This window comes from Tamandua tetradactyla, chromosome 7 (assembly GCF_023851605.1).
Source record: "Tamandua tetradactyla isolate mTamTet1 chromosome 7, mTamTet1.pri, whole genome shotgun sequence".
NCBI classification, from domain to species: Eukaryota; Metazoa; Chordata; class Mammalia; order Pilosa; family Myrmecophagidae; genus Tamandua; species Tamandua tetradactyla.
Window position 1 is genome coordinate 166,979,215 of NC_135333.1, and position 26,753 is coordinate 167,005,967.

At 36.0% G+C, this 26,753-nt stretch overlaps 1 protein-coding gene and 1 long non-coding RNA gene across 6 annotated transcripts in view; one reads left to right on the forward strand and one right to left on the reverse strand.

The window, feature by feature from the left end:
- NEDD1 (NEDD1 gamma-tubulin ring complex targeting factor) overlaps positions 1-26,753 on the forward strand; it is a 158,696-nt gene that overhangs the window by 49,941 nt on the left and 82,002 nt on the right. For 3 of the 5 annotated variants that reach the window (XM_077111716.1, XM_077111715.1, XM_077111719.1), the window contains exon 15: positions 125-984. The exons of the other annotated variants lie outside the window; for them this stretch is intronic. In XM_077111716.1, the coding sequence (XP_076967831.1) occupies positions 125-229 (105 nt within the window). In that variant the 3' untranslated portion in view covers positions 230-984. Of the gene's footprint in view, positions 1-124; positions 985-26,753 lie in introns of those variants that run through there. 5 annotated transcript variants of the gene reach the window in all.
- LOC143642836 (uncharacterized) overlaps positions 1-26,753 on the reverse strand; it is a 98,115-nt gene that overhangs the window by 46,553 nt on the left and 24,809 nt on the right. The window lies entirely within an intron of this gene.

Genomic DNA, 26,753 nt, shown 5'->3' on the forward strand with positions numbered 1-26,753 from the left:
TCAAGTATAAGAAATATCATCAAGCTAGTTAGTTAAACATGAGAGAAGTAGTAGCTAAAAGCATGTAAAATATAGTTTGTCAAATATAGAATACCAATAATTTAAATATTTTCCCTTTCTCTAGAATGAAATGCATTCTTTGCTGGAAAGATATTCAGTGAATGAAGGTTTAGTGGCTGAAATTGAAAGACTACGAGAAGAAAACAAAAGATTAAGGGCACACTTTTAATATTCAGTGCAAGTTTTATAATTTGATATTTTTCTGACAACACAGCTACCAAGAATCAGTATTGTTTTCATGGCATCTGGAAGACTTTGATTTCAAGTAAAAGGGTGATGGGATTTTATAACAAACCACGATTTCATGTTCTGATTATTAAAATATTTATATTTTTATATTAAAAACTGTACAATATATCATCTGCATAAGAAGAAAGTCAAAAGGATCTTTATTTTCTGAGAACTTTGGCTATACACTAAGTGCCCTTTTTCATAAGAGAAGAAAATTGTGCATAAAGGTATAGGTTATGTATGTTTTTTAATCATTTTTTTTTTTTTTACCAGATCTATTTTGATTGACAAATTGTCTTCCAAATTTTGGGGATGTTTGAAGATTAAAGATTTTGATATACCTTCTATTTTTATGGAAAGTAATTTTAAATGGCAATTGGTGTTTCTAAGCAATTAACTAATAAAATCTAGGGTTGGTTAGTAATTATTTTGTTAACCTGACAAAATCAAATATGATTTATTTATTATTTGTACATTTGCCAGGACAGTATTAGGATTTTGAGTTGCATAGATTACATTGTATCTGTTACTTTTATGTTAATGTATTGTACTTCCCACAGATCTACTTATGACTGCCATTTTTTGCTCTGTTCACTTTACCTTTAAAATACTTGTAAGGGTTTATAAGACTCAGTCACAGCTGTGTGTATGTGATTATCTCATCCATTAATAACATGTAAATTTTACTATTAAGTTTCAATCAGCATGATTTCATATTGATTACTAAATATTACAGTATTATTGCTGTCTTTTTCTTCAGTATGTGAGGTGTGGATTTTTTGTTCTGTGGTTTGTATCTTTAGCTTTCTCTAATTCTCTGTGTTATGTGTAATATTTTTGGTTTTTTGACCTTAGCATACAATAATTTAGAAAGCCTAAATGTCAAAGAATTTGCGCCTCTTTTGCAGTGCTTGGATGTGTACATCTGCCTGCTGTGAACTTAGCTTGAGTGGTGTAAGATTAGGAAGGTTATTGTCTTGCTAACATACTTGCATTTTCTTGTCCCAAAGATTTAAACTATGTATGTACCTTATATGCAACTCTCCTGTCCAATATTAACTTTTGAACTGAAGTCAGATTTTCTTAACTAAAATTGAGAAAAGCAACCTATCTAGCTTACTAACTTTATGGTTTTCCAAACTGATGGAAATTTTTAAGGATAAATTTAATGTATAAAATACTAGTAATTACTTCAGGACACAAACAAACAGGATATTACTTTTCCCAGTGTGGCTAAGAGAATACATTCTTATTAAAATATAAAGGGGTGCAAATATGACCTTTTTCCTGACAGATTATGAAAACATTATGACTTGTAACAAGTTCCCTTATATATTATTACTGAACAGGCTTAGAAGACATAGATTTAGTGTGTTTTGCCTACATGCTTTATTTAAATATTAATATTTTCCTATTGCCTTTTCTATAAATGCACATAATGTGTATTAATAAAAGAGGTGGGATAAATAAAACAATTTTAGTAACTTTATGTGTATAGGTGAAGCATTTTTTTTTTCATGGAATTTATAAGCTAAAGTAAACAAAAACAAAATTTTATGTGATAAAAATGGGATCCTTGATATTGGACTTTTGCCTCTGGCCATTATGGAATCCCTTCCCACCTGAGATAAAAAGATTGGCAAAATATATGAAATAGTTTTCAGATGTTGGATATATCATACAGCACAAAACTGTGATCCCTGAGAGCAGGAAACAAATGGGATCCAAGAGAGTCAACGAACCCCAAGCATAAGAAACAAGAAATCTGAAACAAGTCATGTCATAATTAAATTGCTTAAAATCTGTGATGCAGGAAAATTCTTAAAAGCAGCCAGCAAGAACAGGCACAGAGGAACAAAGATAAGAGTGTCAGAGACGTTCTTTAAAGTAAAAAACAAATCTCATCTTAGAATTTTATAGCCAGTGAAAACATGTTTCAAAAATAAAAGCAAAATCAAAATATTTTCATATCTAGAAAATCTGCAAGGATCCATGACAAACCTGTGCTATAGAAATGCTAAAATTGGCTTAATCAGAAGGAAAATTATACCAGATAAATCTGCATCTATGTAAAGGAATGAAGAGCATCAGAAATGGTAAATATGTGAGCAAATGCAGAAGTCATATTTCTTATTTTAAATTTTCTTTTAAAGAGTTGGTCACTTATAACAAAGATAGTATATGTGATTAATAACATATAAAATGAAATATATGAGAACAGTATCATGAAGGATGGGAGGAAGGAAATAAAGATATGCTGCTCCAATCTTTAACTGTTAAGCAGTATAATATTACATGAAGATAAGGCTGATAAATTAAGAATGCATGCTATAGGAGAGTTTGAGTATATGGAAGCTCTTTAAACTTACAAGTTCTTTAATAAAAAATTATAAATTAAAAAAAATATGTAATATAAACCACAAAAAGAATTTTAATAAACCAACAAAGATCATAATATAACCATAAAAATAAAATCAATGCAAAAGAGGGAAGACAGAAAAAAGGAACAAGGTAAAAACGGGACAGTAAGAAAGCAAACTGTAAGATGAGATTTAACACAGCTATATCAACAATTACATGAAGTGTTCATGGTCAAAGTATACCCCTATTATCAGATTGAGTCTTTTTTTTCCCAACCAAATACCAACTACAAGAAACACCCTTTGAACATAGACATGTCATTTAAATATGAAAAGAAATCTAAAAATGAGAAAATACATTGAATTGATTATAAAAGAAAAAAGTTACCAAAATTTGTGGGAATCAGTTAAAGCAGTACTTAAGAGGGAAATTTAAAGCATTAAATGCCTGTAGTAGAAAATGAAGGTCTCAAATCAATGATATCAGCTTTCACTTTAATCTAGAAAAAAAGTGAAGAAACCCAAATAGGCAAAACAAGGGGAAAAAGCAGAAATCAAGGCGAACAATCATTTCAGAAAATCAGTGAAATTAAAATGTAGTTCAAGATCATTAAAACTGATCAACTTCCAGGTAGACAGATAAAAAATTACCAATATCTGAAATGAGATAAGTGACATCCCTACGATTCTATAGCTATTTGTGACAAAACACCAAACCCAATTGTCTACATAAGTGAATTATTTCAAGTTTTTAAAGAAGAAAACAACCAAATTCTCCATAAATGCTTCCAGGAAATAGAAGAGGACATAATTTCTAATATCTAATTCCTGATAATCCAGGACAGGTATCATCATGACAAGAGAACTACAGACTAATTCATCATAAACACAGATGCAGAAATTTTTAGCAGATTGAATCCACTGATGTATAAAAAATATGTTTTGACCTAATGGTTTACCTAAAGAATGTAAATTTGATTTAATATTAGAAACTTAGCATAGTTCACTATATTAACAGACTAATAGGAAAACTATATTATGCAGAAAACATTTTAAATCCAATATTCATTCCTGATAAAAACTCAGCAAACTAGCAATAGAAGAAAACTTCCTGAACCTGCTAAAAAGGACCTGAGAAAAACCTGCAGTCAACATCATACCTAATGGTAAAACATCAAGTGCTTTTTCCTAACATTAAAGAAAGCAAGGATGTCCACTCAAACATTTTCCTGGAATTTCTAGCCAAAGCAATTAGCCAAAAAAAGAAATTAAAGGCACCCAGATTACAAAGAAGGATATAAAAAGCCTTTATTTGCCCATAACATGTTCAGTTATAGGAAATTGTGGAGTCTGTATAAAAGCTACTACAACTGAGCTTAATGTGGTTGCAGTATACAAGGTCAATGCACAAGAATCAGTTGCATTTTAATATACTAGCAATGACAGAAATTAAAATTTAAAATCAATACAATTTATTATAGCTTAAAATGATCAAATATTTAGGTGTAAATTTGGTGAGAGCTATGTAACATCTGTAAACTGAATTCTACAAAACATTGCTGAGAGAAACTAAACCTAAATTAAAGGAGAGACATTGTATGTTCATGGATTGGGTGGCTCAATATTGTTAAATGCCAGTTCTGTTGATTTACAGATTGAGCACAATCCCTGTAAAAACTTGTAGAACTTGTTAAGCTGATTCCAAAATTTGGAAATGCATAAGTATTTAGAGTAGCCAGAATTTTTTCAAAAGAATAAAATACATTATTGGTGGGCTTGCATTTTGTAATTTCCAGCCTTGTTATAAAGCTACAGTAATCAAGATAATATATAGAGTTAATAGAGACAGATCAGTGGTGTTGATCTTTATTTCTAGAATAAAGTCTAGAACTAGGCCCACAAATACATGATCAATTGATTTTAGACAAAGGTGTAAAGACAATTCAATGGAAAAAAAAAGATAAGCTTTTCAAATATTGTGTGAGAACAAATGAATATTCATATGCAAAAGAATAACTCTTATGTATACTTTGCACCAGGTATAAAATTTAACCGAATATGGATCACAGACCTAAATTTAAACCTAAAACTAAAAAACTTCTAGAAGAAAACATGAGAAAAATCATTCTGACCTTCGAGTTGATTTGTACAACATCAAAAGATTTGTACAAATGTTCAAAAGTAAGAATATGTTGGACTTAATGCCATATTGTGTTCTGATCTTCAAAAAATACTGTTAAGAGAATTATAACACAAGGTGCTGACTGGTAGAAAAATATTTGCCAATCATATGTCTAATAAACTAATCAGAAACTTTGTAAAGAAATCTGAAAACATCCCGATTTTTTAAATGGACATGATGAATGGATAAACAAAATGTGGCATAAATATATAATACTGTATTATTTAACTGTAAAAAGGGGTGAAGTCTGAAACATGCAGCAAGATAGATGAACCTTGAAATATCATGTTGCGTGAAATAAACCAGACACAAAAGGATGAATATTGTATGATTTCACTCTAATGAAAAATTAGAATAAGCACATACATAGAATAAAAAACTAGAGTACAGGTTCCCAAAGGCTAGAGTGTGGGGTATGAGGAGATAATGTCTAAAATATAGAGTTTATACTTGGGTTGATATAAATGTTCTAATGGATGATGGTTATGGTAGCACAACATTGTGAATATAATTAACAGCACTGAATTATAAATTTGAGTGTGTTAAAAGGTAAATTTTTAAGTTCTATTTATGTTATTACGATAAACATTAAAGAAACAAACATAGGACTGTAAAATGCAATGGTGAATCCTCGTGTAAACCATGAACTGCAGTTAACACGCAAATATTAAAATATTCTTTTACCAATTATAACATATTGTGCCAGTTTGAAAGTGTTAAATGAACCCCAGAAAAACTGTGTTTTTAATACTGATTCAATCTGTATGGAGGCAGCCATTTCTTTTAATCCTGATTCAATAGTGTATGTTGGAAACGATTAGATGATCTCTACAGAGAGGTGACACACCCAAAAGTGGGTGTGATCTTTTGATTACATGGAGATGTGACTCCACCCATCCCAAATTGGTCTTGATTAGATTACTAGAATCCTTTAAAAGAGGAAACATTTTGAAGAGAGCTCAAAACAGACAGAAACAGCAGAAGCCTCAGAGCCGACAGAAACACAGCAGAACTGACACAGATGCAGACACATGGAGAAAAGAGAAACTGATGTTTGGAGATGCTTGGAGCCCAGCAGATGTTGCCATGAAATGGTAAGCAAGCCAGAACCTGAAGAGAGCCAAGGGAAGCCAAGAGATGAAAGCCAGCTCTGAAGAAATTAAGTGAGGAACCCCACAGGAATAGATGCTGAAAGCAATGGAGCCCAGGAGCAAGGGACCAACAGATGCCTGCCATGTGGCTTCCCGCTGATAGAGGTGTTCCTGAGCCATCAGCCTTTCTGGAGGGAAGCTAATCTCCTGTTGGTACCTTAATTGGACACTTTTCACTTACTTAGGATTGTAAACTTGTAACTTATTATACGTTTCTATGAGCGTCCTGAAGGAAAATCTTATTTTTTGTGGCTACAGACTTGAGATCTCCGAAAATCAGACTCGAAATCTCATTGTTAGAGGAGCAACTTTACAACATAAACTGAAATCTCAATCTTGCGTGGTGTCTGACATAAAGTGAGGGCACTGATTGGAAAGGAGTGGGACCCTGAAAAATGGGATGGTGACATGGGTTGATAATGATTCAGTGGAGAGGTTGAAACCCTAAGTCATGCTGAGTCTTTTATAGATAACCCTATAATAGTCTGCCCTGAAGACATAGCTGCCCCACCTTCAACCTGCCCTGAGGAGTTGTTCACCAGCCTCCACCTGAAGGGATTAGCCCTAGAGTGATTAATCCTGTTTCAACAGATGAAACTGCAAATGAATGCCCTGAAGCAAATGGCTTAGAAGATGCTTCTAATTCTTTTCATGACCCATCCGCACCACCCTTCATTTCTTCCAGACATAACTAGACTAATATCCCAACAGGCCCTAAAAGGTGAGGTACAGAGTGTCACCCATGAGGATATGCATTATACTCCAAAAGAACTGCATGAGTTTTCCAATTTATATAGACAGGAATCAGGGGAATATGTGTGGCAATGGATTTTAAGGGTATGGGATAATGGTGGGAGGAATATAAAGCTGGATCAGGCTAAATTTATTGATATGGGCCCCCTAGGCAGAGATTCTGCATACAGTATTATAACTCAAGGGGTTAGAAAAGGCATTAACGGTTTGTTTGGATGGATGGCTGAAACATGGATCAAAAGGTGGCCTACGTTACCTGTGGTTGAAATATCAGAACTGCCCTGGTATAATGTAGATGAAGGGATCCAATGGCTTAGAGAGATTGGAATGTCAGAGTGGATTTATCATGGAAAGCATGCTCTCACACCCCAGAAATGTCCGGAGGATGCACCTTTTACCAGAACTGTGAGAAATAAATTTGTGAGACTAGCACTGTCATCCCTGAAGAGCTCTGTAATTACTCTTCTTTGTAGGTTAGATATTACTGTGGGAACTGCTGTCACTGAGCTGGAATCCTTAAACACAATGGGGATGATCAGATTCCAAATTGGCAGAAGCCAAGTGGCAGCACTTAATTGCCAAAGACAAGGCAGATGTGGCTATCATAATGGACAGCAGACTCAAAGCAAGAGTCAAAATAGTCTGACTCCTAGCAGAGACTTGTAGTGTTGACTAGTAGATCATGGGGTACCTAGAAGTGTAATAGATGGGCAGTCTACTAAGTTCTTACTTGAGCTGTATAAACAAGAGTTCTAGGTCAAGTGAACAAAAGTCTAACTTGAATTACAAAAACAGAGAGTCACGGCCCCTTAATTTCCAGATGTGAGACAGTTTAGAGACTTAGAGCCCCTAGAATAAGGAGGCCAGGTCCCTTTTGAGGAGGGCCCTGTTACACCCACAAATTTATACTGTTACTCTTCCTCCAAGCCTTCCCCAAGGAGACTGATGGCCTTTTACCAGTGTAACTGGATTGGGGAAAAGGAAATGATCACATATTTCAGGGATTATTAGACACTGGTTCAGAAGTGACATTAATTCCAGGGACCCAAAACGTCACTCTGGTCCACCAGAGTGGGGACTTATGGAGGTCAGGTGATCAATGGAGTTTTATCTCAGGTCCATCTCACAGTGGGTCCACAGGGTCCAGTGGGTCCCCAAGCCCATTCTGTTATTTCCCCAGTTCCAGAATGCATAATTGGAATAGACATACTGACCAGCTGGCAGAATCCCCACATTGGCTCTCTAACTCATGGAGTGAGGGCTGTTATGGTAGGAAAGGCCAAGTGGAAGCTACTAGAACTGCCCCTACCTAGCAAAATAGTAAATCAAGCAAAACCAGATTCCTGGAGGGATTGCAGGGATTACTGCCACTCTTAAGAACTTGAAGGGTGTACGGGTGGTGATTCCCACCACATCCCCATTCAACTTTCCTATTTGGCCTGTTCAGAAAACAGATGGGTGTTGGAGGATGACAGTGGGTTATTGTAAGCTCAACCAGGTGGTAACTCCAATTGTAGCTGCTGTTCTGGATGTGGTATCATTGCTTGACCAAATCAATACATTCCCTGGTACCTAGTATGTAGCTATTGATCTGGCAGGCACTTTTTTCTCAATAGCTGTTAGTAAAGACCACCAGAAGCAGTTTGTTTTCACTGGCGAGGTCAGCAATATACTTTCACTGTCCTACCTCAGGGGTATATCAGCTCTCCAGCCCTATGTCATAATCTTGTCCACAGGGACCTTGATCATTTCTCCCTCCCACAAGACATCACACTAGTGCACAAGAATTGGACCTAGTGAACAAGAAGTAACAACTACTCTAGACTTATTGGTAATCACTTGCATGTCAGAGGTTGGGAGATAAATCCAACAAAAATACAGGGGCCTTCCACCTCAGTAAAATTTCTAGGTGTTCAGTGGTGTGGGGCATGTCAAGCTATCCCTTCTAAGGTGAAGGATAAGTTCCTATGTGTCTGTTACTGTCTTCTATTTAGAGATTAAGTATGGTTTAATGTAATGTGTATAGCTACCAAGTTGAACTGTCATGGCCAGGTTCAGGTGGTGGTGCCTGATCATCTGGTCTGGCAAGCACTGACCTGTCTGTTGCTATGAGGACATTTCATGGACTTAAAGCATGATTATGTCAGCTATATCCACAGCTGAAGCTGATTGCATTTGTAATCAGCTAAGGGGAGTGTCTTCCGCAGTGAGTGACACTTATTCTAATCAGTGGAAGGTTTTTAAGGAGGATTCAGAAGAGACAGTCACTCTTTCTGCTTCAGCTGGTGAGCCTCTCCTGTGGAGTTCATCTGGACCCTTCATTGGGATTGCCAGCTTTGCAGCCTGCCTTATGGATTTGGACTCTTCCACCCCCATGGTTGTCTAACCAGCCTCTTTTCAGAGCTCATTGAGGAACTTCATCAGAGTTACCAGCTTGTGGCCCTTCAGACCTTGGACTCTACATTCCCACTGTGCTGGTTTGAAAGGATGTATGGACCCTAGAAAAGCCATGTTTTAATCAAAATCCCATTCCATAAAGGTGGAATAATCCCTATTCAATACTGTATGTTTGAAACTGTAATCAGATCATCTTCCTGGAGATGTAATTTAATCAAGAGTGGTTGTTAAACTGGATTAGATAATGACATGTCTCCACCCATTTGAGTGGGTCTTGAGAAGTTTCTGGAGTCCTATATAAAAGGAAACATTTTGGACAATGGGAGATTCAGAGAGAGCAGAGCAGAACGACATAGCCATGAGAAGCAGAGTCCGCCAGCCAGCGACCTTTGGAGATGAAGAAGGAAAATGCCTCCTGGGAAGCTTCATGAAACAGAGAGCAAGGAGAAGAAGCTAGCAGATGATGCTGTGTCTGCTATGTCCCCTTCCAAATGAGAGAGGAACCCTGACCGTGTTCACTATGTGCCTTTCCAGATGAGAGAGAAGCTCTGATTCTGTTCACCATGTGCCCTTCCACTTGAGAGAGAAACCATGAACTTCATTGGCCTTCTTGAATCAAGGTATCTTTCCCTGATGGATGCCTTTGACTGGACATTTCTGTAGACTTGCTTTAATCGAGACATTTTCTCGGCCTTAAAACTGTAAACTAGCAACTTATTAAATTCCCCATTTTAAAAGCCATTCTGTATCTGGTATATTACATTCCAAACAGCTAGCAAACTAGAACACCTGTGGCTATCTGAGACACTTTTATAAATTTTATATCTGTGGATATCTCCTGCTGATTCTGTTTCTCCAGAGAACCCTAGCTAATACAGATACCCAGTTTTCTTAGCATCATTTCTTGGAGAGACTATTCTTTCCTTGTTAAATAGTTTTGGCACTCTTGTCAAAATCAGTTGGCCATAGATGTGAAGGTTTTTTTTGAACTCCTAATTCAATTCCATTGGTCTATATAGCTGTCCCTGTGCTTATACCATACTGTTGTGATTACTGGAGCTTTTGAATAATTTTGAAAATCAGAAAATGTGAGTCCTCCAACTTTGTTCTTTTACAAGTTGGTTTTGGCAGTTCGGGGCCCCTTACCTTTCCCTGTAAATTTGATGATTGGGTTTTCCATTTCTGCAAAGAAAGCTGTTGGAATTTTGATTGGGATTGTATTTAAACTGTAAATTGTTTGGGTAGAAGTGACATTTTAACAATATTTAGTCTTCTGATCCATGAACATTGGGTGTCCTTCCTTTTATTTAGGTCTTCTTTGATTTCTTTCAGTAATATTTGTAGTTTTCCATGTACAAATCATTTATCTTTGATTAAAAGTATTCTTAGATATTTGATTCTTATAGTTGCTGTTGAAATTAATTTTTTTCTTGATTTATTCTTCAAACTTTCTTTACTAATGTATACAAACACTACAAACTTTTGTGTATTGTACAACACCACTGTGCTGGTTTGAAAGGAAGTATGCCCCCTAAGAAAAGTCATGTTTTAATATAAATCCCATTTCATAAAGGTAGAATAATCTATTCAATACTATATGTTTGAAACTGTGATGAGATCATCTCCCTGGATGATGTAATTTAGTTAAGAATGGTTGTTAAACTGGATTAGGGGATGACATGTCTCCACCCATTTGGGTGGGTCTTGATTAGTTTCTGAAGTCCTATAAAAGAGGAAATACTTTGGAGAATGAGGGATTCAGAGAGATTCAGAGAGAGCAACGCTACAAAGCAGAGAGTCCACCAGCCAGCGACCTTTGGAGATGAAGAAGGAAGATGCCTTCGGGGAGCTTCATGAAACAGGAAGCCAGGAGAGAAATCTAGCAGATGACGCCGTGTTCGCCATGTGCCCTTCCAGCTCAGAGAGAAGCCCTGACTGTGTTTGCCACGTGCCTTCTCACTTGAGAGAGAAACCCTGAACTTCATCGGCCTTCTTGAACGAAGGTATCTTTCCCTAGATGCCTTTGATTGGATATTTCTTTAGACTTGTTTTAATTGGGACATTTTCTCGGCCTTAGAACTATAAACTAGTAACTCATTAAATTCCCCTTTTTTAAAAGCCATTCCGTTTCTGGTACATTGCATTCCAGCAGCTAGCAAACTAGAACAACCACTTTGCTGAATTTTTGAATTAGCTTTAGGAGCCTTGTAGATTTTTCAGGAATTTCTGTTTATAGGTCATATCATGTGAAAGTAAGGAAGAGTTTTACTTCTTCCTTTCCAATTTGGGTGCCTTTTATTTCTTTTTCTTGTGTAAATGCTCTGGCTGGAACATCCAGTACAGTGTTGAATAACTGGTGAGAATGGATATCTTTGTCTTTTTCCTTATCTTACAGGGAAAGCATTCAGTTACACCAGTGGATATGTGTTAGCTATGGGTTTTTCATAAATACCCTTTATGTTGAGGAAATTACTTTCTATTCCTAGTATTCTGAATATTTTTGTCAAGAAAGGTGTTGGATTCAATAGGCTGAGCCCTCCAACTTGGGGCTCACTCCTATGAAACTTATTCCTGCAATGGAGAAGCTAAGCCTCCTGATAGTTAGGCCTGAGAGTCACCCCTGGAGAGCCACCTTTGTTGCTCAGATGTGGCCTCTCTCTCTCAGCCAACTTGGAAGGCGAACTCACTGCCCTCCCCCCTATGTGGGACATGACTCCCAGGCATGTCAATCTTCCTGAAAATGTGGGACCTGACTCCTGGGGATGAGCTGGGACTGGCATCCTGGGAATGAGAAAGCCTTCTTGACCAAAAGGGGGAAGAGAGAATTGAGACAAAATGAAGTCTCAGTGGCTGAGAGATTTCAAACAGAGTCAGGAGGTTATCTGGGAAGTTATTCTTATGCATCATACAGATAACCCTTTTTAGTTTATGGTGTATTGAAATGGCTAGAGGGAAGTACCTGAAACTATTGAGCTGTGTTGATTCTTGAAGAAGACTGTATAACTGTATAGCTTTTACAGTGTGACCATGTGATTATGAAAGCCTTGTGTCTGATGCTCCTTTTATCCAGAGTATGGATACTCTGGATTTTATTAAATACGGTGGTCCAGTGAGAGGGAGGGGTAAGGGGCATGGGATGTATGAGGTTTTTCTTTGATTATTTCTTTTTCTTTTTCTGGAATGATGCAAATGTTCTAAAAATGATTATGGTGAAGAATACACAACTATATAATAATCTTGTGAGCCACTGACTGTATAATATGGCTGGACTGTACATGTGTGGATGTTGCTCCATAAAAATGTTAAATAAAAAAGTAAAGAAAAGAAGTTGGATTTTGCCAAATGTCTTTTCTGAATCAGTTGAGATAATCATGTGTTTTTTCCCTTTGTTCCATTTTTTTTTTGGTGTATTCCATTAATTGTTTTCCTTATGTTAAACCACTCATGCATATCTGTGATAAATACCAATTGATTGTGGTGTATAATTCTCATATTGTACTGAGCAATTCCATTTGCTAGTACTGTGTTGAGGAATTTTGCATCTATATTCATAAGGGATATTGGTCTGTAACTTTCTTTTCTTGTGATATCTTTATCTAGCTTTGGTATTGGGTGATTTGGGACTCATAGAATGAGTTAGGAAGTGTTTCCTCCTCTTCAGTTTTTTTTTTTTTTGGAAGTGTATGAGCAGGATTGGTATTAATTCTTCTTGTAATGCTTGGTAAAATTCTCCAGTGAAGCCATCTGGTCCTGGGCTTTTCTTTGTTGGGAGGTTTTGGTTATTGATTCAATTACTTTACTTACTGGTCTATTTTTTTTTCTTGAGTCAAGGTAAGTAGTTTAAGTGCTTCTAAGAATTTTTCCATTTCATCTATTTTAGCAGATTTGTTGCTAGGCAGTTGTTTATAGTATCCTCTTATACTCCTTTTTGTTATTGTGGGAGTGGTAGTAATGTCCCCTTTCATTTCTAATTTTAGTTATTTTTGCCCTCTGTCTATTCTTTGTCAGTCTAGCTAACAGTTTGTTGATTTTATTGTCCTCATTAAAGAAGCAATTTTTTGTTACATTGATTTTCTCTATTTTTTTCTCTAATTCGTCTGTACTTGAATCTTTATTTTATTCCTTCTGCTCAATTTGGGTTTAGTTTGCTTTAACTTTATTCTCCTGTTGTGAGATTAAGTCTCTGATTTGAGCTCCTTCTTCCTTTTTAATGTAGGCATTGAGAGCTATAAATAATCCTCTCAGCACATCCTTTGCTGCATCCCATAAATTTTGGCATGTTATGTTTTCATTTTCATTTGCCTCAAGATATTTCCCAATTCACTTTTGATTTCTTTTTTCACCCATTGGTGGTTTGAATACATTTTAAAATTTCTACATGTTTGTGAATTTTCCTTTTCTCCCTCTTACTTCTTTCTAGCTTCATTCCATTGTGTTGGAGAAGATATATTGCATGATTTCAATATTTTTCTGTTTATTGAGACTTGTTTTGTGATCTAATTTATGGTCTATCCTGCAGAATGGCCCATGGGCACCCAAGAAAACTGTGCATGCTTCTGCTGTTGGCTGAAATGTTCTATATAGCTCTGGGTGTGTTAGAGAATTGTTCATGTCTTCTCTTTCCTAGTTGATCTTTGACCTTTGTGTTCTATCCATTATTGAAAGTAATGTTTTGAAGCCCCCTACTATTAATGTTGAACTGTCTATTTCTAACTTAATATATGTCAAAATTTGATTAATATATTTTAGGGCACTGTTGTTAGGTGCATATATGTTTATAATTGCTATGTCTTCTTATTGAATTGACCCCTTTATCAAGGACATTCCTTGTCCCTCCTAACAGTTTTTGATATAAAGTTTATTTAATTTGATATCAGTACAGCTACCCAAGCTCTCTCTCTCTCTCTCTCTCTCTTTGGTATAGGCCAGGCTCTGGGAATTGAACTAGGGTTTCTGGCATGGCAGGTGAGAATTATGGCATTGAGCCACCATTGCACCACCCTCAAGCTCTCTTTTGATTACTACTTGCATGGTATATGTTTTTTCATCCTTTACTTTCAACCTACTGTTTCTTTGAATTTAAGTTGAACCTCTTTTCAACAGCATACAGTTGGGTGGGCCTTTTTTTTTTTTTTTATCCATTCTGCTAATCTCTACCTTTTGACTGGAGAGTTTAAACAATTTACATTTATAGTAACTACTGATAATGCTGGACTTTCTTCTGCCGGTTTGCTATTTTCTCTTTGTAACACTTTAATACCTTTTTAAACTCTCAATCGTTCTGTTAATGCCTACTTTCATATTTATCTGATTTTTTTTACTGCACTATTTTGAGTCCCTTCTCATTTCTTTCTGAATATATTTTTCATGTATTTTCTTTGTTATTATCAGGTGAAAATTTAACATTCTACATCTATAAAAATCACATTTGATTTTGTAGCAATTTAACTTCCATAGCATGTACATATATTGTTCCTATATGTCTTTTGTTCCCCCATCTTTTTTTGTACTCATAACAAATTATATCTTTGTACATTGTATATCCAAAATTGTTACTTTTTATATATTTACATTTTAGCACCTGTAGTAAGTAAAAAGTGGAATTACATATCAAATATAATTGTCCTGGCATTTATAATACCCATATGGTTACCTTTACTGGAGGTCTTTATTTCTTTTTGCCATTTCAAGTCATTGTCTACTGTCTTTCCTTTAAGTCTGAAGAACTCCCCTTAGCATTCCTTGTGGCACAGACATTGTGGTGATGAACTCCCTCAGCTTTTATTTGGGAATGTCTTAATCTAGTTCTCATTTTTGAAAGACACCAGTGTCACTGGATATAAAATTCTTGGTTGGCCATTGTTTTGTTTCAGCACTGTAAGTATTTCATACTATTGCCTTCTTGCCACTATGGTTTCTTATGAAAGAAGTACTTCATAATTGTAGCTCCCTTACACATAATGTTATGTCACTTTTCTCTTGCGGCTTTTAGAACTCTTTGTCCATAACATTGGACAATTTAATTACTATGTGTCTTGGTGTGGGTCTTTTTGGGGTTCATTGAGCATCTTGCATGCATATATTCATAACTTCTATTCATTTTGCCGTTGTTTATTTGAATATTCCTTCTTCCCCTTTCTGTCTTTCTTCTTCTGGGACTGCCATGATGCATATATTGGTATACTTGATGGTATTCCACAGGCCTCTTAGGCCCTGTTTGCTTTTTTTAATTTCTTTTTATGCTTCTTAACCTGAATCATTTCCACTGTTTTGTCTTTGGGATCACTGATTGATTCTTTTGCCTACTCCACTCTTCTGTTGAATCCCTCTAGAGAATTTTTCATTTTAGTTATTGTGTTTTCACAGCAATATTTCTGTTTGGTTCTTATTGAGAACTCAGTGATTCCCATATTGTTCATGCACTGTTTTCTTCAAATCCTTTAGTTCTTTTTCTGTGTTTTCCTTTATCTCCTTGAGCATATTTGAAGATCATTTAAAAATATATATTTTCTGATATGTCCAAAGTCTGGTCCCCTGCATTGATGGTTTCTGGAGTTTTATCTTATTCCTTTGAATGGGTCATCATTTCCTGTTTCTTTGTTCATCATGTAATATTTATTTTTATTAACAAAGCAAAACAACATACAAGCATGAACATTCTTAACATATAAACATTCCATACTTGGTGTACAATCAATGGACAATATCATCACATAGTTGTATACTCATCACCATGATCATTTCTTAGGACATTTGCATCACTCCAGAAAAAGAAATAAAAAGAAAAAAGAAAAAACTCATAAATACCATACCCATTACCCCTCCCTCTCATTGAGTACTAGTATTTCCGCTATCCAATATATTTTAACCTTTGTTCCCCCTATTTTTTTCTATACCCTTTATGTCTCCCTTTCATTGATCAGTAGTATTTCAATCTAGTCAATTTATTTTAACATTTGTTCCCCTATTTTTTTAATCCATATTTTTTACTCATCTGTTCATACCATAGATAAAAAGGGCATCAGACACAAGGTTATCAAAATCACACAGCCACATTGTGAAAGCTATATCATTATACAATTATCTTCAAGAAACATGGCTACTGGAACACAGCTTTACAGTTTCAGGCACTTCCCTCTAGCCTCTCTTATACACCTTAAAGTAAAAATGGAACATCTATATAATGCATAAAAATAACCTCCAGGATAACCTCTCAACTCTGTTTGAAATCTCTCAACCACTGCCACTTTATTTTCTCTCATTTCTCTCTTCCCCCTTTAGGTTGAGGTGGTTTCCTCAATCCCTTGATGCTGAGTCCTACCTCATTCTAAGAGTTCTGTCCTGTGTTGCCAGGGAGGTTTATTACCCCTGGGAGTCAAGTTTCACATAGAAGGGGGAGGACAGTGGTTTTGCTTGCCGTGATGGCAGAGAGAGCGATAGGCCACATTTGAGCAACAAAAGAGGTTCTCTGGGGAAAGAAAAAAGAGGTTCTCTGGGTGTGACTCTTAGGCCTAATTTTAAGTAGGTTTAGCTTATCCTCTGCAGGGATAAGTTTCATATGAACAAATCCCAGGATTGAGGGCTCAGCCTATTGATTTGGTTTTCCCCACTGCTTGCAAGAATATCAGGAATTCTCCTAATGGGGAAGTTGAATTTTCCCACTTTCTTGCCATCCCCCCCCCCCCCACCAGGGACTTTACAAATACTTCTTTATTCACTGTTCAAATCACTCTGGGATCTGTCAGGGCATCACACTGGATAAATACAAAATCTCATGCCCTATTCAAGGTTCCATGTACTTATGGTGTTCAATTAACCTGTCCATATAAATTATATTAGGAAATGCACTAGTCAAAATATAAATGTTGTACCAAATAAACATTTTTTTTGCTTTAGTCTCACACAGAAGTTGAAGTTTTAAAATATGAATGACTATGTATTTTCAACACCTTGCCATATTGATGTTCCACTGTTCTTCCTCACGCAAAACCATTTTTAGTTTTCACTTTTAGTCACTATCATTGTACATTCCAGGCATTCCTAGATTACACTATTTCGATCTTTATCATCTGCCTTTTCTTCTGCTTTCTCTGTGTCGCCAATCTCCTTCCTCTATTATTCTTACATTCAGCTTCATTCAGTGTACTGACATTATTGTGCTGTAATCAGGTAGTATTATGCTATCCATTTCCAAATTTTAACCATCAGTCCAGTTGCACGATCTGTATCCCTTCAACTCCAATAACCCAAAATCTACACTATTTCTATTTCCTGATGGCCTCTGTTCTTAACTGAAATTCTCCAAGTTCATTCATCAATGTTAGTTCATATGAGTGAGACCAGATAGTATTTGTCCTTTGGTTTCTGGCTAATCTCACTCAGCATAATGTCCTCAAGGTCCATCCACATTATTAGATGCTTCATGACTTTATTCTCTCTTACAGCTGGGTAATATTCCATCATATGTATGTACCACAGCTTGTTTAGCCACTCATCTGTTGATGGACATTTGGGCTGTTTCTCTTTGCAATTGTAAATAAGTCTGCTATAAATACTGGTGTGCAAATGTCTGTTTGTGTCCTTGCCCTCATGTCCTCTGAATAGATACCTAATAATGGTATTGTTGGATCATATCGCAATTCTACACTTAGCTTCCTGAGGAAGTGCCAAACAGCCTTCCACAGTTGTACCATTTTACATTCCCACCAACAGTGGATACATATGCCTCTTCCTCCACATCCTCTCCAGCACTTGTCGTTTTCTGTTTTATTAATAATGGCCATTCTGGTGGGTGTGAGATGATATCTCATTGTGATTTTGACTTACATTTCCCTAATAGCCAGGGAAGTTGAGCATCTTTTCATGTACCTTTTAGGCATTTGTATTTCCTCTTCTGGGAAGTATCTGTTCATGTCTTTGTCCATTTTGTAATTGGGTTGTTTGTCTTTTTGTTGCTGAGTTGAACAATCTCTTTATATATTCTGAATATTAGACCCTTATCTAATATATCATTTCCAAATATTGTTTCCTATTGTGTAGGCTGTCTTTTTACTTTATTGACAAAGTTTTTTTATGCACTAAAGTGTTTAATTTTGAGGAGTTCCCATTTATCTATTTCTTTCTAATGTTTAGGTCTTTGATCCATTTTGAGTTAATTTTTGTATAGGGTGTGAGATATGGATCCTCTTTCATTCTTTTGCATGTGAATATCCAGTTCTCTAGGCACCATTTATTGAAGAGACTGTTCTGTCCCAGTGCCTTATCAAAGATCAATTGTCCATAGATGAGAGGGTCTATATCTGAACACTCTATTTGATTCCATTGGTTAGTATATCTGTCTTTCTGCCAGTACCTTGCTGTTTTGACCACTGTAGCTTCATAATACAACTTAAAGTCATGTAGTGTGAGACCTCTGACTTAATTTTTCTTTCTCAGGATATTTTAGCTATTTGGGGCACATTGTCCTTCCAAATGAATTTGGTTATTAGATTTTCTATTCATGCAAAGTAAGTTTTTGGGATTTCCCCCCTTCTTTTCCTATCCTTTGAAGTGTTTTCAACAAGAAAGGATGTTGAATTTTGTCAAATGTCTTTTCAGTATCAATCAAGATGATCATGTGGTTTTTCTGCTTTGATTTGATGATATGGTGTATTACATTAATTGATTTTCTTATGTTGAACCATCCTTGCATACCTGGGATGAATCCTACTTGGTCATGGTGTATAATTCTTTTAATGTGCTGCTGAATTCGATTTGCAAGAATTTTGTTGTGGATTTTTGCATCTATATTCATTAGAGAGATTGGTCTATAATTTTCTTTTCTGGTAGTATCTTTGTCTGGCTTTGGTATGAGGGTGATGTTGGCTTCATAGAATGAGTTAGGTAGACTTCCTCCTCTTCAAGTTTTTGAAGAGCTTGAGCAGGATTGGTACTAATTTTTGAATGTTTGGTAAAATTCACATGTGAAGCTATCTGGTCCTGGGATTTTCTTTTTTGGGAGCTTCTTAAAGACTAATTCAGTTTCTTTACTTGTGATTAGTTTGTTGATTCATCTATTTCTTCTCGAGTCAATGTTGGTTGATCATGCCTTTTAGGAAGTTGCCCAATTTAATCTACATTGTCTAGTTTATTAACATAAAGTTTTTCATGGTATCCTCTTATTAACTCCTGTATTTCTGCAGGGCCAGTGGTTATGTCTCCTCTTCCATTTCTGATTTTATTTATTTGCACCCTCTCTTCTTTTCATCAACCTTGCTAAGGGTCCATCAATCTTATTGATTTTGTCATAGAACCAATTTCTGATTTTGTTGATTTTCATGATTGTTTTCATGTTCTCAATTTCATTTATTTCTGCTCTATTCTTTGTTATTTCTTTCCTTTTGCTTGCTTTGGGGTTAGTTTGCTTTTCCTTCTCTAGTTCTTCCAAGTGAACAGTTAATTCCTTGATTTTTGCTCTTTCTTCTTTTTTGATATAGGCATTTAGGGCAATAATTTTCCCTCTTAGCACTGCCTTTGCTGCATCCCATACATTTTGATATGTTGTGTTTTCATTTTCATTTGCCTCAAGCTATTATTGATTTCCCTTGTAATTTCTTCCTTGACCCACTGGTTGTTTAAGAGTGTGTTGTTGAGCCTCCATATATTTGTGAATTTTCTGGCCCTCTGCCTATTATTGATTTCCAACTTCATTCCTTTAGATTCAAGAAAGTGTTTTGTATGATTTCAATCTTTTAAAATTGATTGAGACTGGCTTTATGACCCAGCATATGGTCTATCCTTGAGAATGATCCATGAGCACTTGAGAAAAAGGTGTATCCTGCTGTTGTGGGGTGTAATGTTCTACAAATGTCTGAGTCTAGTTTGCTTTTTGTATTATTTAAATTCTCTGTTTCTTTATTGATCCTCTGTCTAGATGTTCTGTCCATTGATGAGGGCAGGGAATTGAAGTCTCCAACTATTATCGTAGATGTGTCTATTTCTCTTTTCAGTGTTTGCCTCATATATTTTGGAGCACTTTGGCTCAGTGCATAAATATTTACTATTGTTATGTCTTCTTGTTGAATTGTTTCTTCTGTTAATACATAGTGTCCTTTCTTGTGTCTTTTAGTTGTTTTACATTTGAAGTCTAATTTGTTGAGTATTAGTATAGCTACTCCTGCTCTTTTCTGATTGTTGTTTGCATGAAATAACTTTACCCAACCTTTCACTTTCAACCTATTTTTGTCCTGGGGTCTAAAATGCATCTCCTGTAGACAGCATATAGATGGGTCCTGTTTTTTAATCCATTCTGCCAGTGCATGTCTTTTCATTGGGGAACTTAATCCATTAACATTTAGTGTTATTACTGTAAGGGCAGTACTTTCTTCTACCATTTTGCCTTTTGGATTTTATATGTCATATCTAATTTTCCTCTTTTTACCTTTACTTTAGTCTTCATTTCTACACTCTTCTCCACACCCCTCTCTCCTGTTTTCTTATCTGCCTCTAGTACTCCCTTTAGTATTTCTTGCAGAGCTAGTCTCTTGGTTCCAAATTCTGTCAGTGATTTTTTGTCTGAAAATGTTTTAATTTCCCCCTCATTTTTGAAGGACAATTTTGCTGGATATAGGAATTGTGGTTGGCTGTTTTTCTCTTTTAGACTCTTAAATATATCATACCACTGTCTTCTTGCCTCCATGGTTTCTGCTGAGAAACCTATGCATAGTCTTATTGGGCGTCCCTTGTATGTGATGGATTGTTTTTCTCTTGCTGCTTTCAAAATTCTCTCTTTATCTTTGACATCTGACACTGAGAGTAGTAAGTGTCTTGGAGTATGTCTATTTGGATCTTTTCTGTTTGGGCTATGCTGCACCTCTTGGGTCTGTAATTTTAAGTCTTTCATAAGAGTTGGGATGTTTTCAGTGATAATTTCATCCATTAATCTTTCTCCTCCTTTTCCCTTCTCTTCTTCTTTTGGGACACCCACAGCATGTATATTTGTGTGCTTCATGTTGTCATTCAGTTCCCTAAGTCCCTGCTCATATTTTTCCATTCTTTCACCTATATTTTCTTTTTAAACTTTTTTTATTAATTAAAAAAAATTAGCAAACAAAACATTTAGAAATCATTCCATTCTACATATATAATCAGTAATTCTTAATATCATCACATAGTTGGATATTCATCATTTCTTAGTACATTTGCATCAATTTAGAAAAAGAAAAAGACAACAGAAAAAGAAATAAAATGATAATAGAGAAAAAAAAACTATACGTACCATACCCCTTACCCCTCGCTTTCATTTACCACTATTTCAAACTGAATTTATTTTAACATTTGTTCCCCCTATTATTTATTTTTATTCCATATGTTCTACTCTTCTGTTGATATAGTTGCTAAAAGGAGCATCAGACATAAGGTTTTCACATTCACAGAGTCTCATTGTGAAACCTATATCATTGTTCAATCATCCTCAAGAAACATGGCTACTGGAACACAGCACTACACTTTCAGGCAATTCCCTCCAGCCTCTCCACTACATCTTGAACAACAAGGTGATATCTACTTAATGTGTAAGAATAACCTCCAGGTTAACCTCTCGACTGTGTTTGGAATCTCTCAGCCATTGACACTTTGTCTCATTTTACTCTTCCCCCTTTTGGTAGAGAAGGTTCTCTCAGTCTCTTGATGTTAATTCTCAGCTCCGATTCTAGGATTTTTCTCAGTCCTTTGATGCTGAGTCTCAGCTCATTCCAGGATCTTTGTCCCACGTTGCCAGGAAGGTCCACACCCCTGGGAGTCATGTCCCACGCAGAGAGGGGGAGGGGGGGTGAGACTGCTCATCATATTGGCTGGAGAGAGAGGCCACATCTGAGCAACAAAAGAGGCTCTTTTGGGGGTGACTCTTAGGCCTAAATTTTAACTAGACTTGACCTATCTTTTGTGGGGTTAAGTTTCATGTGAAAAAACCCCAATACTAGGGGCTCAGCCTATAGCTTTGGTTGTCCAAACTGCTTGTGAGAATATCAAGAATTCAACTTGGAGAAGTTTAATTTCTCCCCACTCTCACCATTCCCTGATGGGGGCTTGCAAATACTTTTCCAGTCACTGATCAAATCATTCTGGGATTCATCGGGGGATCACTCTGGACAAACCAACAAAATCTCATGTGCTACCTGAGATTCCAAGTACTTATGACATTCAATCAAACTATCTACATGAGTTATATTAGGAAACGCACTAGTCAAAATCTAAATTTTGTAACAAATAAGCATTTTTTGCTTTAGTCTCACACATAATGTGACATTTTAAAGTATTAGTTATCATCTATTTTCCGCACCCTGCAATAATGACATTCCTTTGTTCTTCCTCATGCAAAAACATTTTTAAAATTTGTACATTGTACATTTCACTATTATTATACACTCTAGGCATTCCTAGATTATACCATCTCGATCTTTAACATCTATCTTTCTTTCTGATTTCATTTATGTCCCCAGCCCTCCTCCCTCTATCATTCTCACATGCAGCTTCATTCAGTGTTTTAACATAATTACATTACAGTTAGGTAGTATTGTGCTGTCCATTTCTGAGTTTTTGTATCCAGTCCTGTTGCACAGTCTGTATCCCTTCAGCTCCAATTACCCACTATCCTACCCTATTTCTATCTCCTGATGGTCTCTGTTACCAATGACATATTTCAAGTTTATTCACTAATGTCGGTTCATATCAGTGAGACCATACAGCATTTGTCCTTTAGTTTTTGGCTAGTCTCACTCAGCATAATGTTCTCTAGGTCCATCCATGTTGTTACATACTTCATAAGTTTATTCTGTCTTAGAGCTGCATAATATTCCATCGTATGTATATACCACAGTTTGTTTAGCCACTCGTCTGTTGATGGACATTTTGGCTGTTTCCATCTCCTTGCAATTGTAAATAGTGTGCTATAAACATTGGTGTGCAAATGTCCGTTTGTGTCTTTGCTCTTAAGTCCTCTGAGTAGATACCTAGCAATGGTATTGCTGGGTCATATGGCAATTCTATATTCAGCTTTTTGAGGAACTGCAAAAACTGCCTTCAAGTGGTTGCACCATTTGACATTCCCACCAACAGTGAATAAGTGTGCCTCTTTCTCCACATCCTGTCCAGCACTTGTCATTTTCTGTTTTGTTGATAATGGCCATTCTGGTGGGTGTGAGATGATATCTCATTGTGGTTTTGATTTGCATTTCTCTAATGGCCAGGGACATTGAGCATCTCTTCATGTGCCTTTTGGCCATTTGTATTTCCTCTTCTGAGAAGTGTCTGTTCAAGTCTTTTTCCCATTTTGTAATTGGATTGGCTCTCTTTTTGTTGTTGAGTTGAACAATCTCTTTATAAATTCTGGGTACTAGACCTTTATCTGATATGTCGTTTCCAAATATTGTCTCCCATTGTGTAAGCTGTCTTTTTACTTTCTTGATGAAGTTCTTTGATGCACAAAAGTGTTTAATTTTGAGGAGCTCCCATTTCTTTCTTTCTTTCTTCAGTGCTCTTGCTTTAGGTATAAGGTCCATAAACCCGCCTCCAATTATAAGATTCATAAGATATCTCCCTACGTTTTCCTCTAACTGTTTTATGGTCTTAGACCTAATGTTTAGATCTTTGATCCATTTTGAGTTAACTTTTGTACAGAGTGTGAGATACAGGTCCTCTTTCATTCTTTTGCATATGGATATCCAGTTCTCTAGGCACCATTTATTGAAGAGACTGTTCTGTCCCAGGTGAGTTGGCTTGACTGCCTTATCAAAGATCAAATGTCCATAAATGAGAGGGTCTATATCTGAGCACTCTATTTGATTCCATTGGTCAATATATCTATCTTTATGCCAGTACCATGCTGTTTTGACCACTGTGGCTTCATAATATGCCTTAAAGTCAGGCAGCTTGAGACCTTCAGCTTTGTTTTTTTCCCTCAAGCTACTTTTAGCAATTCGGGGCACCCTGCCCTTCCAGATAAATTTGCTTATTGGTTTTTCTATTTCTGAAAAGTAAGTTGTTGGGATTTTGATTGGTATTGCGTTGAATCTGTAAATCAATTTAGGTAGAATTGACATCTTAACTATATTTAGTCTTCCAGTCCATGAACATGGTATGCCCTTCCATCTATTTAGGTCTTCTGTGATTTCTTTTAACAGTTTCTTGTAGTTTTCTTTGTATAGGTCTTTTGCCTCTTTAGTTAAATTTATTCCTAAGTATTTTATTCTTTTAGTTACAATTGTAAATAGAATTCATTTCTTGATTTCCCCCTCAGCTTGTTCATTGCTAGTGTATAGAAACACTACAGATTTTTGAATGTTGATCTTGTAACCTCCCACTTTGCTGTACTCGTTTATTAGCTCTAGTAGTTTTGCTGTGGATTTTTAAGGGTTTTCGATGTATAGTATCATATCATCTGCAAACAGTGATAGTTTTACTTCTTCCTTTCCAATTTTGATGCCTTGTATTTCTTTTTCTTGCCTAATTGCTCTGGCTAGAACTTCCAACATGATGTTGAATAACAGTGGTGATAGTGGACATCCTTGTCTTGTTCCTGATCTTAGGGGGAAAGTTTTCAATTTTTCCCCATTGAGGATGATATTAGCTGTGGGTTTTTCATATATTCCCTTTATCATTTTAAGGAAGTTCCCTTGTATTCCTATCCTTTGAAGCATTTTCAACAGGAAAGGATGTTGAATCTTGTCAAATGCCTTCTCTGCATCAATTGAGATGATCATGTGATTTTTCTGCTTTGATTTGTTGATATGGTGTATTACATTAATTGATTTTCTTATGTTGAACCATCCTTGCATACCTGGGATGAATCCTACTTGGTCATGATGTATAATTCCTTTAATGTGTTGCTGGATTTGATTTGCTAGAATTTTGTTGAGGATTTTTGCATCTATATTCATTAGAGAGATTGGTCTGTAGTTTTCTTTTTTTGTAATATCTTTGCCTGGTTTTGGTATGAGGGTGATGTTGGCTTCATAGAATGAATTAGGTAGCTTTCCCCCCACTTCAATTTTTTTGAAGAGTTTGAGCAGGGTTGGTACTAATTCTTTCTGGAATGTTTGGTAGAATTCACATGTGAAGCCGTCTGGTCCTGGACTTTTCTTTTTGGGAAGCTTTTGAATGACTGATTCAATTTCTTTACTTGTGATTGGTTTGTTGAGGTCATCTGTTTCTTCTTGAGTCAAAGTTGGCTGTTCATGCCTTTCTAGGAACCTGTCCATTTCATCTACATTGTTGTATTTATTAGCATAAAGTTGTTCATAGTATCCTGTTATTACCTCCTTTATTTCTGTGAGGTCAGTGATTATGTGTCCTCTTCCATTTCTGATCTTATTTATTTGCATCCTCTCTCTTCTTCTTTTTGTCAATCTTGCTAAGGGCCCATCAATCTTATTGATTTTCTCATGAACCAACTTCTGGTCTTATTGATTTTCTCTATTGTTTTCATGTTTCCCAATTTTATTTATTTCTGCTCTAATCTTTGTCATTTTTTTCCTTTTGCTTGCTTTGGGGTTAGTTTGCTGTTCTTTCTCCAGTTCTTCCAAGTGGACAGTTACTTCCCGAATTTTTTGCCCTTTCTTCTTTTTTGATATAGGCATTTAGGGCAATAAATTTCCTCTTAGCACTGCCTTTGCTTTGTCCTGTTTTGATATGTTGTGTTTTCATTTTCATTCACCTCGAGATTTTTACTCATTTCTCTTGTAATTTCTTCCTTGACCCACTGGTTGTTTAAGAGTGTGTTGTTGAGCCCCCACGTATTTGTGAATTTTCTGGCACTCTGCCTATTATTGATTTCCAACTTCATTCCTTTATGATCTGAGAAAGTGTTGTGTATGATTCCAATCTTTTTAAATTTGTTGAGACTTGCTTTGTGACCCAACATACGGTCTATCTTTGAGAATGATCCATGAGCACTTGAGAAAAAAGTGTATCCTGCTGTTGTGGGGTGTAATGTCCTATAAATGTCTGTTAAGTCTAACTCATTTATTGCAATATTCAAATTCTCTGTTTCTTTATTGATCCTCTGCCTAGATGTTCTGTCCATTGATGAGAGTGGGGAATTGAAGTCTCCAACTATTATGTAGATGTGTCTATTTCCCTTTTCAGTATTTGCAGTGTATGCCTGACGTATTTTGGGGCATTCTGGTTTGGTGCATAAATATTTATGATTGTTATGTCTTCTTGTTGAATTGTTCCTTTTATTAGTAGATAGTATCCTTCTTTGTCCCTTTTAACTGTTTTACATTTGAAGTTTAATTTGTTGGATATTAGTATAGCTACTCCTGTTCTTTTCTGGTTGTTATTTGCATGAAATATCTTTTCCCAACCTTTCACATTCAACCTATGTTTATCTTTGGGTCTAAGATGTGTTTCCTGTAGACAGCATATAGAAGGATCCTGTTTTTTTTCCATTCTGCCAGTCTATGTCTTTTGATTGGGGAGTTCAGTCCATTAACATTTATTGTTATTACTGTTTGGGTAGTACTTTTCTCTACCATTTTGCCTTTTGTATTTTATATATCATATCTAGTTTTCCTTCTTTCTACACTCTTCTCCATACCTCTCTCTTTTGTCTTTTCATATCTGTCTCTAGTGCTCCCTTTA